Source organism: Lathamus discolor, chromosome Z (assembly GCF_037157495.1).
Source record: "Lathamus discolor isolate bLatDis1 chromosome Z, bLatDis1.hap1, whole genome shotgun sequence".
Taxonomy (NCBI): domain Eukaryota; kingdom Metazoa; phylum Chordata; class Aves; order Psittaciformes; family Psittacidae; genus Lathamus; species Lathamus discolor.
The window spans coordinates 58,028,602-58,042,925 of record NC_088909.1 but is presented as its reverse complement, the minus strand read 5'-3'; the positions used below and the strand labels follow the sequence as shown (position 1 = coordinate 58,042,925).

Sequence of the window (14,324 nt, the reverse complement as noted above, 5' to 3'; positions counted from 1 at the left end):
CCTGAATGCTGTAAAGGATATTATGGATTAGTTTCTTGTTGCCATTTACCTTTTGTAATCAGTTTTGCATTTTTTTCATTCTTTCAGAATCATGTAATGCCTTGACAGATACTTTGTGACACCAACTAGAGATGCCATGAAGAGCTGTGAATCAGTACATACAGATGATGCATCAGTCTTTCAAAGTGTACTGCAGTTCTCAGAAAAGTCTCAGGTGCTTTGCAATGTATAATCTACAGTGCTCTGTATGTACAGTAACCCTTTTTCTGTGCCATTTTATACTATTTTGTGCTAAATGTTATTACTTTCCTAAACGCCAAGTGACAACTGGACGTCAGGAGGATCTGCCTCTCTTTGTCGTTTGAAAAAGTGAGCAGCAAGCAGTTTCAGCCTAGTGTAAGGATTTTTAAACCACATACCACTAGCAGAATTTGTGTTTCATGACATTTCTATAAAAGACAACTTAGCCTTGGCAATCTAAATATGTAAGGTAGTAATCTACAAACGGAATATTTTATTTGCACTGGCTTCTATAAAGTAAAAGAAGTGATTGAAATTAGTTTTCACTATTGTTTCCGGGTAGTTTCCATCCTCCTCCTGATCCTAAGAAAGATGTATGCATCCAGTTAATAATACTCTTATAAAGTAACTCTGTGTTTCATGTAAGGAAACATGTTTTGCATTAGGATGCTAAGTTAATGTGACTGTGTGCTTTAACATTAGCTTTTATCTTTTTATCCTGTCACTGGAGATTACTTTCAAAAATAGATATTATCAAGCAAAAATATTAGTGGTCCTTGAACAAGAGTTCTACAGTTCATTCAGCATCCTGCTTCACAAGCTGCAGAAGACATTGGATATTTACACCTTTTATCCACCAGTTGTCCTCATAATAAAAACATTTAATTAAGCTGCTCTCCAAGAGCAGAGCCTGATATCACTAACCCAAACCCTCAGACCAGTTCTGCTCTTCAGTTAGAAGTTTTCATTAGTTAAACCCCTCTTGAATTGCATTCTGTACCTCAGTGAGACAAATTTTGTAAGTAGAAGCAGTAAAATGGGCAGGAGAAAGAAGCAGTAGAAGAAAGAAGAAGTAGAAGCATAGGAGTTTCCTCCTGCAGGCTCAGAAACAGCTAGAGCCCTAATGCTCCTGTGAAGGAAAATTAAGATCTCTCTGAAATACAGATTGAATTTCCAGTACAGGCTTTTCCTATAAGCCATTGTTACCCCTTTGAGCTGCACCCAGAACTGAACTGTGAGAAGTACAAAAGCCAAATGAAGGATAAAACAGGGCACTATAGTCAGACTGCCAATAGCTTTTAGATGCCTTTTCGAACGTAAACTCCAACCAATGTGATAAATCCATTCATGCGATGTTTATTACACTGAAGTCTCTACTTAAAGGGAGCCATCTCCACCTAATGAAGAGCAGTAGTGGAAAAGCAGCTCACCCTAAAGGGATATTTCTTCAGTCTATAGGACAACTAGCTTCACCATCACTTTTTAGATGGAAATATTTTCCACTGAGTAATAGTGACATGATCTGCTTCTTTCTTTCCAACCAGTTACGATGGGAAGAATCCCATCACACGTATATGGGAAATGTTAATTTTGGTACACTAATACTGGGAAAATGGGAAGTTGAAAGTCAGCCATAGAAGATAAGAGTTTGTCACTTTCCTTTAGTGAACATTCAGAGAACTGCTGTGTTAGCCCAAAGATGAAAGATGTCTACGTTGGCCCACATCTTTTTGTAGCTCTGCTGTGATCAGTAGGCAAAATAAAATTATACCAACAGAGGTGTCATTCCCACCAACAGTAGTGAGTGGAAAGAAGCTGCTATCTAAAATAGTGCATTTTGCCCTTATCTTCCAGAGAAGTGGCATAATTGGATTCTTTTTTATTAATATATAGGCATTATTATTAGAGTACTTCTGGAAATAAATTTATAATAAACATTGTTACATTAAAATTTAGCAAAATACAATCAATCTTTTACACATGCATTTTGACAAGCCCTACTGTCCAAGCTGGAAAGAGGATTGTACTAGTAGGATTTTCAAAAAACACTACTTCAGTGGCGTTGACTAAATATGAAATCTGACCTAGTGAAATCAGTGGCAATTTTCCTACAGATTATGCAAAGCCAACATTTTTGCCTAATTACTCAGAATTAGCCAGTATTGGGTTGGCAACCATATCCCAAGAGATCAGAGATATTTCAAATCAAGTAAAGTTTCTAGATGACAGCAACTGTTAAGAAGCAAGAGAGCTAAAAATGCACCATTAATGATATATATGACTGTCATCATGGAAAATTATTTTTTTCCATCCTCGCAATCAGCATTTCCTAATAAAAAAAAAAAAATACACTCTGTTAACATATTTATTGAGAAAACATTCCAGTCACTGTACTATTAAGAGCTAACATGATGATAGTTTCTTTTCATGAATTCAATATAAAGCATCCTAAGATTGTGGAGATATGTCTATCAAATCCAAGAAATAAATGTCACAGCCACATTAAACAAAATTGGTAAATCACAAACACACTGGAAACAACAAAACACTGTAAAGTTTACAGTTATCAATGATAATTTAAATTATTAACAACATCTAAAAGTTCACAAATTCATAGTAGTACATTAAAACCAGTGTTAACTTGTAATAACTATATTGTAGATTTAAATTGTCTATCACTTCTCACAGATCATGACATAATTATAGGTGGCACTAGTCTATGAAATAAGTAACAGAGCTCAATATGTTTACTTTTCAGTAACTACAATCACTAACATCAGGAATAATTACCTCCTGAAATTATTTTCATCCCCTTCTCTGTATGTTAGCACATATAAGTACACTTCTCTATTTGAGTTACATCATCTAGCAAAATTACTGGCAATATCAACTTCTAAGTGGTCATGCTCATCTTAAATCCTTATGCAAAATCCTTTGAAACAGCTTCTATAAAATTTGGAGCAGACATGAGTATTGTAAATGTGCAAATGATGGCGAAAAGGGTGAATGCAACCAGGCATAATCTGTCTATGACAGCAGCTGCAAATTTCCACTCGCTGCAGATCTCTTCACCCTCATCTTGTTTCCTAAAGCGCATTGCTATGAACTGAACTTCCTCCAGAATCTTCACAATCACTGGAATAGTATCTGTTAAAGCTTTCTTTTGAACAAGGTCAGTATCTTCTGGTAAGGAGCAAGTAATCTTCCCACTCTTGCTACCCAGATCATTGTTTTGGAGGCAGCATGGATTATCCATCGTGTGGTAGCTATAGATAGTGTTGCCATTGCTGGACTGGTGGCCAGGCAGGACATTCATCTCCATGCTGCTTACGCTCAGATGGTGCTTGGGATAGCTATATTTGCAAGAGAGGGGCTTTATACTTTCCCCAGGTTTTTTCATGCGTAAAAACCAAGCACACCAATTCAGCAGGATGACACGGACCTGAAAGAGAGTGAACATAATAGAAATAAAGGCAACTCCCTGCATTTTAAAATTTTTTGAGAAAATTTGTGACTATTATAGTTAGCCTGTATGGTCCTTTAGAAAGACTGACTGATTTCTGTGTTCTCCAGGCTGTTTTGAACTTATGTTTTGTGGGAGGGATCTGGCTTCTTTCCAAGGATGACCTTTTCTTAGGTATGTCTTAAACATAGAGGTGCTGAATGCCCACTTAGCTTATAAAGCAAAGAGAGGTAAAATCTTACTTTACAAAATGATTCTTGAAGTCCTGTCTTTAGTAAACAATCCCAGATCTCGGCACAAAATTGGCTGCACGTGTTCCAACCATTTCTCAGTTAGTATGGAAAGAGATAGATACACCTAAATATTAATGTGTTCAATGATTAGGTTCTGCTGAAAAAAACAAACCCTATGCAACAGGCTAACAGCTGGTTTTAGCACATTCTCCACTCCCATCTCTATTCTTTAACTCTAAATAAACAACCTTGGTTGCTGTTCCATGTTGTTATGTTTTGGTTTTGTTTTGGTTTTGGGTTGTTTTGGGTTTTTTTCTTAATTTGAAAGTAATTTTAACACTCTTTTGAAGAGTTCAGCCACATAATACAGAAAACCCTTTTAAAACGCATAATAGTAAACCAATTAACTTGGGCAGTTCAAAATCTGAATGCTGCTATTAACTGCTGTCATTTCCCTGTTCTCTGGTGTACAAGTGCTCTGGTGCATCACAAAAGCTCTCTAACCTGCACATGACAGATTTCTTTTTTTCTTGTCAAGGTCATCAAATAAGCTAACACCAGAGAATAAGTCCAGCATTTTTTCCAGTGAACTGATCTTCAGAAGTCTTGTCTGAAATCTGAGCCTGCTATGCTTTCTACTGTTTTTTGAGAAAGGCAGTAAAAACATGAACTGAGGAACTCAGTAATTTAGTTAGGACAGCTAACTAAATCAGTAAAATCTTGTAATTACGAAGTCCCTCAGATATTATGTATACAAAATGGACATTTGCAGTGTGCTTGTGAGAGTTCCTTTGGGAAGGTAGGTGGGCTCCTTAATGAGTTTATTATTCTGGTTACAAGTCAAATAATCTGATGTCCAGGAGCGAACAGACATGACCCAGTCTCAGCCCAGGACTCCGTTTGTGATCCCGCTCCAGTCACTTTGGTCGTGTTTGACTCGGCACCACACTTACCTCCAAAGTTGTTTTAGGTGCAGTATGAGTTGTCACCTGTGTTTACAAAGAACAGATGCAGGGATGGGAAAACTGTAGCTAACACTTTGAGTTGCTGCCGTAATGATAAACATAATTTCAGAAAGGAGGAGGCATTAAATACTACAGGTGGGAATAATAATAGCAAAAGCCCAAAACAATGACCAGTGTAAGATGGTTACACAGTTTCTGAATTCTGGAGTGTGAGATCTTCTGAATCACAGGTCTGTTGCCATTTTCTGTAAGCCTTTCTGCTTCTCTCCCACTAACGGATCTTTTATACTACATCCTGAAAGACTATTTTCCTGTAATTCATATTATTCTGGTCTCATTGTGGTCTTTAAATATTTTATTAAATCCTCCATGGTCAACAGAGACAAGTAGAAAACTATAATGTAGCAGCATAAAAAATTGATCCTGCATTTAATTGAACTTGATTACAATGTCCTCTGCTTACGGACATAAAATAGAACATCATGGAACAAAATGGTCTTAATTGCAACTATGTATCAACAGTATCTGTGGCAAAGGGGAGAGAGAAATTAGTTATCCAGTACAGTGAAATTCCAAAATCCTAAACCAGACAAACTTTGTTATAAGAAAATGTTAATTTCTGCCTTAACTCTAGAATTTGCCTCGACTTCGAAAAGCCTGTTTCCTTGAAAACAGACACTCAGACATCAATCTGTTCTTATCATATCAGTTAATTGAGAAGACAGCTGCAGCATAAGGGTTGTTGGAAAACAGTCCAGGCATGATAGTGTGGCGCTGTAACCCACTCCTGATTTTGTCTGATCCCAAAATGCTTCTTAGATGGACCTTCTTTAATGCTTTTTTTCATGCTAGCTCAGCTGACATTGTCAGAAGTGCCAAGTAGCCAGCAGCTCTCACTTCGTAACCAAGTAGCCAACAAATGCCCTGACTGCACACCTTGGATTTAATGCCTCTCATGGAAAATGTTGGATTTATTAAGTCATCAAAGATTAATAGAAAGGAAAGCAGAATTCTCAGCAGTGGAGTTAGGGAAGAAGTGGGCATCTACAGAGAGGCTATATACTAACAGGCACATATCCTCTTCCTTCTGGTTCAAAGGCCAAGCACAGAGCCCTTGAGAGACAAGCAGGGGAAAAAAGCTGCTCCACTGTAAATAGTTTAGAAAGTGGGAGCTTAGGCAATGCAGTCAGTTAAATTTTATAGATGTGGAATTGCTCCCACACAAGACCAATGCCTCCCTCTACAGCTTCCTCCAGTAGCTAATTCAATTTAAACAGGAGGTGAGAACAAGCCTGTAACAATATCCAGTGAACCAGGGTTAGAGCTCTGCAATAAAGTGATGCCTGGTTTTGCCCTGTTTTTGTGGGGTCAGCCTCATCCCTACATGCTTGGCATTCATCCCTTTTCTCTTGAGATCTCACAGCCCTGCCAGCTTGCCTGATCTACAGCATTCACAGCCTATCATCTGTGCTTCCCAGTAATGGCTTCCACAGTTCTGCTTCCCAATGGCGTTTTGCTTTTAATATATGCCAGTTCAGCTGTTAGGAAACTGAACAAGGCTCCTCAAAAGTGAGACTCTGTTGCATGCTGAGTTTCCAATCAATAGAGCAAGCGACTGGTAGAGAGCAAGAGCTGACCTGCAGGACCTGTGAGCATATTTAACATGAGCCATTGTGTCTAGGCTCCTCAAAAAGCAGACAAAACAATAAAATTGTCAATGAGGGCTGTTGTGCTGCCACATACCCTGTCCATGTAGACCTACCTCTGAAGCATGTTTACTGAGATTTGTGCCCTCAGGTCTTGCTTACACACAGATTCACTCAGAACACACATGTGCCTCTGTTTTGAAAGTAAGATGACTTTAAACAATGCAGCATGTTAAGAAATTGTTAGTATGGTTAATTGCTACTGGACTTTTTTTTTTTTTTTTTAATTTGCATTGCTGCTGCTGTTTATTTTTAGAAAGGCTAAATTAGAAAGCTGTTCTGTGCTCAGGCTTACATTGGTAACCATGTGACATTCAACATCATGTCAGGATAACTGTCGAGCATGACAGATGTGGTGAGTGATATACCAGAGGATGTTGTACAACCAGACTTCTGTGAAACCAAGGTCGGTAGGTAGTTGACTGTGACCATTTGTATCTGTTTCTGCTTTCATTCCTTTGCTTTTTGTAAATGCAAAGTATACCTTGCTTACTCTAAAATCTATTGTTAGGAAAAGAGAGAAAAAAAACACCATTATCTTTTAACTTTAGAATCTAAAGGTAACCCATTCTTCCTAAGGGCCAGCTGGCATTGGTACCAGACTTCAATGGGCTAACCTAGTCTGCTGCTGCAGAGGAAAGAGGGTCCACATGTTAATGCACAGAGAGCCGATCAGATGACAGCAGATAAAATTGTTTTTCCACACAGACAAATGGATATGGTTCAGCAAAAGGCATATTTCCAAGCCAGGGAAGTCCAGGGGTCTCCTTAGTACAGCCGGACTAACACTGCAGTGTTGCTTCTCTGTTTCTGCTGGTGGTGAAGTAACTGAGCTCAAAGATGTGAGAAGCACAGCTGAGTTCAGTATTCGACACCCTTACCACTCTGTGGTATTGGGGTGTCTGATCTACCAGCAACTCAGACAGCCGGCTCATAACTGAAAGACTTGCAGACAGAAGTCAATTGGCTTCACCTCCTGTCTTTGTTTCAGGAGATTACAGCTCCATCATGAACTACAGTGAGAAACTCTGTAAAGGCACAAAGTAGGCAATTGGCCAGCAGAGACTAGTATGTGTTTGTTTAGTACTTTGAAATGTCACATTCTATTAGTACTGGTGTCAGCTGGATCAGAAATCAAGTTTGCCCACAGGATTAACACTTGTAAAGGTGCTGAGAAAGATTACTCTGCCATGACTCAACCACCCCACTGTAAATTTAAACAAAACCTTAATAACAGATACTGCAAAACCAAATTTGGTATGTTTGTTCTTTCCCTCCAGTAGCAAACTTAAGTGTCAAACATATTGTCTGTAGCTGACTGTTCAGATCAGTGGAGAACAACTGTCTCTCATCTATAACTAGTTTATTTTAGCTTTTAGATTATTTTTTCCTTCAGTAGGCTGTTAAATATTTACTGCCAAAGCTGCTTACCCATTTGGGCATCTTTCCTGCTTGTGGGTCATGATGGTGAAACTGCAGAACCAGTACTGTTACCACCACAGACAGCCCAACGATGACCATGATGCTAGCAAAATACTGAGCTGCAAGTAAAAGAAGACTCGGTTAGGAAGGGAGAACACAAATAAAAGGCAAATAATATTCACTGGTTGTGCTTTAAGATCTACATTTGAGAAGCGCTGTGTAACATCCATACATCCTCTTCTCTGGTATTCCCTACTGGAGCATTTGAGGCCTTTGAGGTTTTCAGTGTATCTGCTCACCTATCTCCTCTCCAGCAAGGGAAGGGTTAGAACCAGTGAAAGGCATAAACTGCTTGGTTTTGTTCCTAGAGAGGAATGTAAAGATCCCTGCAAAGGACCATCTCCCTGCCTGCTGCCAGGACAGCAAGAAGCTGACCTGACCAGACCAGCTGAGCATCAGCATCCCCAGTGCTGGTCCAAGCCACAATACCAGCAGAGATGCTGCACAGTGTCGTCACAGTGTCACTGGAACCCCTCAGAAAGTGTCACCAGACCCCACTCCCTCCCTCACTCCACCACTCCTCGCAAGGTGTTAGGCATACTTTTTAGCACCCTCCTTAGCCCTTCGAGACCAGTTCTTTTTGTTCCTATGGAAGCACCCTACACCCTTGCTGACCGCTAAATTTAAGCCTGCCATACAGGAAAGAAATCAGTACCTTGAAAGCAAGAACTGAGACTTGAAGCTGTATCTCCTAAGTGGCAGTGCAGCTTCCTCAAGCCATGACTGAGGCTGATGCAGTGAAGTGTGAAGCAGAATTTCCCACAGGGCTAATGGCATTTGAAGGCTGCTGTGGCAAAGTATCAGAGAGCATTACCACTGGCTGATACGATGGGGCAATGTGGGACAGCATGTGGCACTGCCCCAGACTGCAATATCCTCCCTTCCTCAGTCCTTCCTCCTGCAGCTTGCAGAAAAAGTCAGAAATTTGGTACAAGCTCCAGGACAAGTTTTGTTCCAGCTCTGTTTCTTGATCCAGATTCCTACTGCCTCAGCAGCAAAAAGCTTGTTCATAATAATGAGGTTCTCAGCCTTCCTGAAAACAATGCTGCAATTGTTTCAAGAGGTGGGCATGGCTTTCCATGGCAAAATGAAATATGCAGCTGGATAGAATAGTCCTGAAGGTGAGGTGAATTGAAGGATCTCTGTTGCCCTTGCTCATGAAAGAACAGTCAGGCAGAAGCAGACCAAAACAGGAACTCAGGTTTCAGGGAAGCTAGCTGATCTGATTCCCATATGCCCCTTGTAACAGAAACACATCAGTACTGCTATTGCTGGTTTAAGTACTGCTGTAAGTCATTAAATTACTTCCATAATTTCTACACATTTTGATGCCATCAGAATTCAAAGGCCTGAAATGGTCTATTTAAAATGGTGCTGGCTAGGATTTTTCACAGATCCTTGGAAAATTAGTAACCTGATTTAACTTAGAAACAACTTGGTATTATCTGACTCAAGATCCCAGACAACGATTACCAAAAGAATTCACACTCTCAGTTTTTCACACCATAAACCCAGGAACAGAGGGCATGCCCTATGGAGACTTGCTAGTAAACAGTTTTCTCAGGAACAGAATGGAGCGGTAGAGGACCTGTGAACTAATAAAGAAAGATGTTTTATAATTTGCCTGGTGATAGGCAAGGAAGATAGCTGGGTGTCCATCATCTGCGTGTGGGGGTGGGAGCATTTCTGTTCAAGGTACAGTGAAGTTTTCAATCGCAAAGTAAGGATGGAATATGGTACTTCAGCTGTATTACCAATATCAGGCAATCAAATGTCACAAGACATCTGTGAAATAAGCAGGTAGACCTATGCAGGCCAGGTAGTTGCAGATGCTGTATACATTTTGGGGGAAATGAATTTCACATTCATTTGCATCCCAAAGCCTTGGAGCAGACCAAACCTACTTTAGGGCTGGATTTCACCAGCCCTGAAGAGCCAGCAGTGAAAGGGGAGGAAGGAAGTAGCAATGGCTGGCACACCCTTCACATCAGCCTTCCACATCTCTAACTGGGGATTTGATGAAGGCTGTGCCTCCTTTCCTGTGGCCAGAAAAGGTAGAGCTAATTGTCATTGTTCACAAAGTAATTGCTAGACCTTCCACCTATGGGTGTCTTAGACTGAAAGCATGACCCTGTGCTTACAATCCAGATGCTGCACTGGGGCAGAGCCACAGCCAGGGGTGGCCAAGACCTAACTGGGCCTGGGTTCAGTGACGATTCACCTGCAAATGAGTGGGTACATCCATGAGGCAAAATTGTCTTGTCTCTGAAACTTTATCCATACTCAGCATTCTCTGATCCTTCCCTCTAGGGCTTAATCCTCTATCCTCTCTTTCCTGGCAGCAGAAAAACACGGTTCTACTGCAGCAGTCACAAGAACTGGTGGGGAAGACTCCTGCATCACCTCTCATGCACCTCCCCTAAAAGCATTGCTTAAACCTCCTCCAGTCCACTGGCTCAGCATACCTGTTCCTGGCAGTCTTTAATCCTCAAATCAGCCAAAACAAGCCCATCACTTGGTGAAAGCTACAAGGGCTGCTGTCCCTTTTCACCTCTACCACCACCTCTGATATGACCATGACTCAACCTTCTCCAGTCAGCATGTGAGCAGAGGAGCCTATGTGCTGAAAGGATCAAGCTACAACGTGCATAGATAACATATTCCTCAAAGCCATGGGATTGCAGTCTTCATTCACCTTGCCCTAGCCCCACAAGGCCCTGAATTAGCACACTCTGTTCCTGTGCCTCCACTGATGTGCTGAGCACAGAAATAGGATGCTTTCCTGTGAGATGTGTCATGGAAGACAAGCAGTGGAGTAAGAACTGAGCTTTGGTGTCCCAAGTGGCAGCTGTGGACCAGCCACCAGACTTATTTTTTTGCCAATATTTTTGGTCCATCTTAAAAGCCTACAGCAGTTAATGCAGTTAAGGCTCTGAAGCCGCTGCTCCCACGAAGTCCTACCCCATGCGTTTGTTTGCAGGGGTAAATGCAAATCTGATTTTACAAAGAAGCTTTCATTTAAACTGCAGAAGGGAAATGCTCAACAACTTTCACTAAGCATCTCTCTGTATCCTACTTAAGAGCTCCTGGTAGATCGTCCCTGGTATGAATGGGTCAGCTTGGATGCTTTACAAATTTCTTCACCATGGGTAAGCAATGTCAGAACAGCAATTCCAGACTCCAGTGTATTTGAAAGAGCAGGGACCTTGTTGCTGTATGTCAGCTACTCGGAGGCACAGCTGGGAAGGGACAGACCTCTCTTGGAGGGGAATTGCCTCATTGCTGTCTGCCCTGGCTCATACTCTCTGCCCTGGACAGCTGCCACAGGCCAGCAAAAGGAACCAGAAGACCTTTGTTTGGAGTCCCTCAATATCCCTAACTTTACACAGAGACATTCCCCAAGGATACTGAGGTCTGCACCATACACTGCTAGAACCTCTTCATGTGTTTTTAAACCTGCATGCTGCTTTGTGTATGTGAATGGAAAAGCTGTTTGGGATGCTTGGTTGGATCACTGACAACAGCTATTTGTTCTTGCAGGCATCTTCAGACATTGCCTATATCAAAAGGATGGCAATGACTTGCAATTCATAACTTGAGGGGCCTCCAGTACCATTTTTGGACCTTCTGTCTTAAAAGAGTGAAAGACTTCAGGATTAAATGCTGTGTCTTTCTTTTAGTTATGGTACTTGTAGAGGACATAGGGAAAGTGTTTTTGTTCTGTTTTCAAACTCTTCTCCTCTCACATGCTTTTGAAGAACAGAAGTGGGTGTTTGAAAAGTAAAACTGTTTTCTTTTCTTTTTTTCTTTTTTTTTTTTTTAATACTTAAAAAGCATCCAGGACTCATGGCTTGGGGAAAAGCCCCTTTGATCATAGGCATGAAAATGACAGCTGCTGCAAATGAGAACTTCTGTTTCACTTAAGCACCTGAGCAGGGTCCTGGCACCAGCAAGATACCAGACATGAACATGAAACAGAGAGGGGGAAAGCATTCCACAAAATCAAAAAGAGACAGTGAAGTGAAGTGGCAGCAGCCGAGAACATACAAGCAGATGACAGAAGATGTAACAGGAGATTAATCTCATTTTCTCTCTCTAGTCAGAACCACTAATGCCTTATGCTCCTAATTTAAGCAATCTGTAACTCCTGGAGGTGGCAAACACCACATTGCTTCCTTGTCTTAACAATTTGCAGCTTTGCTTGCTGTATGACTATCTGCAAGAAATCACTTGAAGCAACTGCTGCCAACATACTTATTCACAGCCTAAAACTTTCATTCTTACTGAAATAATGCAGGCATGATAACGAATGGCAAGGAGGGGCAAGCTGCAAGTAAGTGATGATAGTAGAGCCCTAAGCAGCAAGTGTGGTTTTTAAAGAAGCAAAGGAGCTGAGCAGCAGAAGAAAGAAATGCAGGTTTGTTATCTGGAGGTGAAGACAATTTTAATGTGCACTATTTTATACATCTTGCCAAGATGTCAAGCATCACATGGATGTTAATCATAGGAGGCAAGTTCCTCATATTCATAAATCCCATGTTCCCCTTTCAAACACTCTTTTGGACACACACCAGTTTTCAGGTGTTCCATGCTTTGTGCTACAAAACTCTTTTCAGAGCAAAACACAGAGTCTTGATCCAAAACCAAGGGTGATGTTTTGGAGAGAGATGGAAGGCAATAATAATTTGCTGTACTTAGGAGTTATTTGGGCATGGAAAAAACTCAGAATTACTAAGCACTTCTGTGCGAGCGGACACTTTGAATTTCAAGGTATAGAAAGTGTTTAGGGTAGAAACAAATCATCTGACTGGCCTAAGAGGTCTGAAAGTTTCATGTAAAGATTTGGCTTTGGGGCAGAGGCAAACCTTATCTGTGTTGACAAAGTACTTTGAAAGCGACACTTTATCAGAGCCCTGGCTGGGGTGAAGTGAGGGACTGGAGCTTCTAGCAGCTTTGGTCTCAAGCTGAAAGTGTCCTATGTTGTGTGTTCCTAGCTGTTTCTGTGCATGACTGTACTTTCTGTGCCACATGGGGCTTGAAATCACAGACTCCAGTTATCTTTGGACCAATACAGGAGTGCAGAGCTGGGTGGGATTTTCAAAGTAAGCATTTTAGGGTCTTTCTGTGTACTGTGTCACCTTGCTCCCACACTGGTGGGACTGCAGCAGAGTAAAAAAGAGGTGAGAGTAAGGTGGGCATAGGTGGATGGAGGTGGGGCTTCTCAGAAAGGAGAGACGAGAGAAACGTTAAGTCATGTTCCTTAACATGATTCCTTATCATGAACTTGTTCTTAATGCATGATTTCCTAGCTTTAATTACAAGGTTGCTTTCAAATGTAAAACATAGTTTAATGAAATGGGTCAGGGATATAGAAACTGTAAACAGGAAGGCAGAACACTCTTTAAAATAATGAATTCAGGCATGTGTCTTGCCTAAGGAAGGAACTCATTCTTTCTTCAGAGATGGTCATAAAACCATTATCAAAACCAGATCTGATTATCCAGTGCTGTTTACATGGATCATATTGTCTTTATAGAAATAAAAAAAAAGCCCTTCCAGTTGAGATCAAAATACCTCAAATGGAGTTCTCAAGTGAATTACCTAAGCCTTTAGTTTCAATGTGCAGGACCTCAGCTTATACAGAAGCTCTAATTAAAATAACAGTATTCCTTTAATTTTGATTTGGTCATGGAACCAGGAAATCAACGAGGTGGGACATGGATACGCCCTCTTACTTAATGCGCTAGACTGAGTGCAACAGTGTTACATGGTATGGCCAGGAAGGCTCATCAAATTCCCATAAAATTACATGCTTTTGTAGTGTTAAACAAATAAATGCATAATTGCACAGGTTTTTAGAACCAGAAAGAGCACTTGTTGTTGTGTACTTGAGCTGTATCGCGTGGGGTTTATGATTTTACCTAGGGATTAGTACGCTGAGACCAGTAGCTTCAAGTGTGGAACACATCTGGAGTTCTCTGCATTACTGTATATCCTTTCTTCAAGTAATGAACTCCAGCTTCGTACTTATACACTCTTGATAAAAGTATTTTTAAGGAGAGAAATCAAAAGTAACTCAAATCACGAGTGCAGCCAGACACACTTCCCGTGAGGCATGATTAAACTATACTAGGAAGGGTGAGTTTAGGACACATCTGCTGCTCTATAGTCATGGTCTGGAAGTCTTTTTGGAGCTGCATTCCAGAGATTTTAAGCGCCAGGAGGGACCTCCAGGACCCTGTAGTGAAACAAGCCTTGTTCATACAGTCAACTTCCGCTGGATTCTGTCCAAACTCTTGTGTTTGTAGCTATCATGGGACTTTAATGCTTCTGATCAAAATCACTGAGCTGATTTCTGTTGCTATGGGTTGTTGATGTTTTAAACAGAAATAGGTGTCTTTGCTCTGGCTTCTCCTTTCTTCAGCATCACATATGAGTTTGCAGAAAGGCAGGA

At 40.9% G+C, this 14,324-nt stretch overlaps 1 protein-coding gene across 1 annotated transcript in view; it reads right to left on the bottom strand.

The window, feature by feature from the left end:
- Positions 1 to 2,941: 2,941 nt before the first annotated feature.
- Positions 2,942 to 14,324, bottom strand: part of LOC136005124 (neuronal acetylcholine receptor subunit alpha-7-like) — a 52,913-nt gene continuing 41,530 nt past the window's right edge. The window contains exons 9-10 of the mRNA XM_065662313.1: positions 7,820 to 7,929; positions 2,942 to 3,463 (exon numbers count right to left, since the gene is read on the bottom strand). Of these exons, the coding sequence (XP_065518385.1) occupies positions 2,942 to 3,463; positions 7,820 to 7,929 (632 nt within the window). The remainder of the gene's footprint in view (positions 3,464 to 7,819; positions 7,930 to 14,324) is intronic.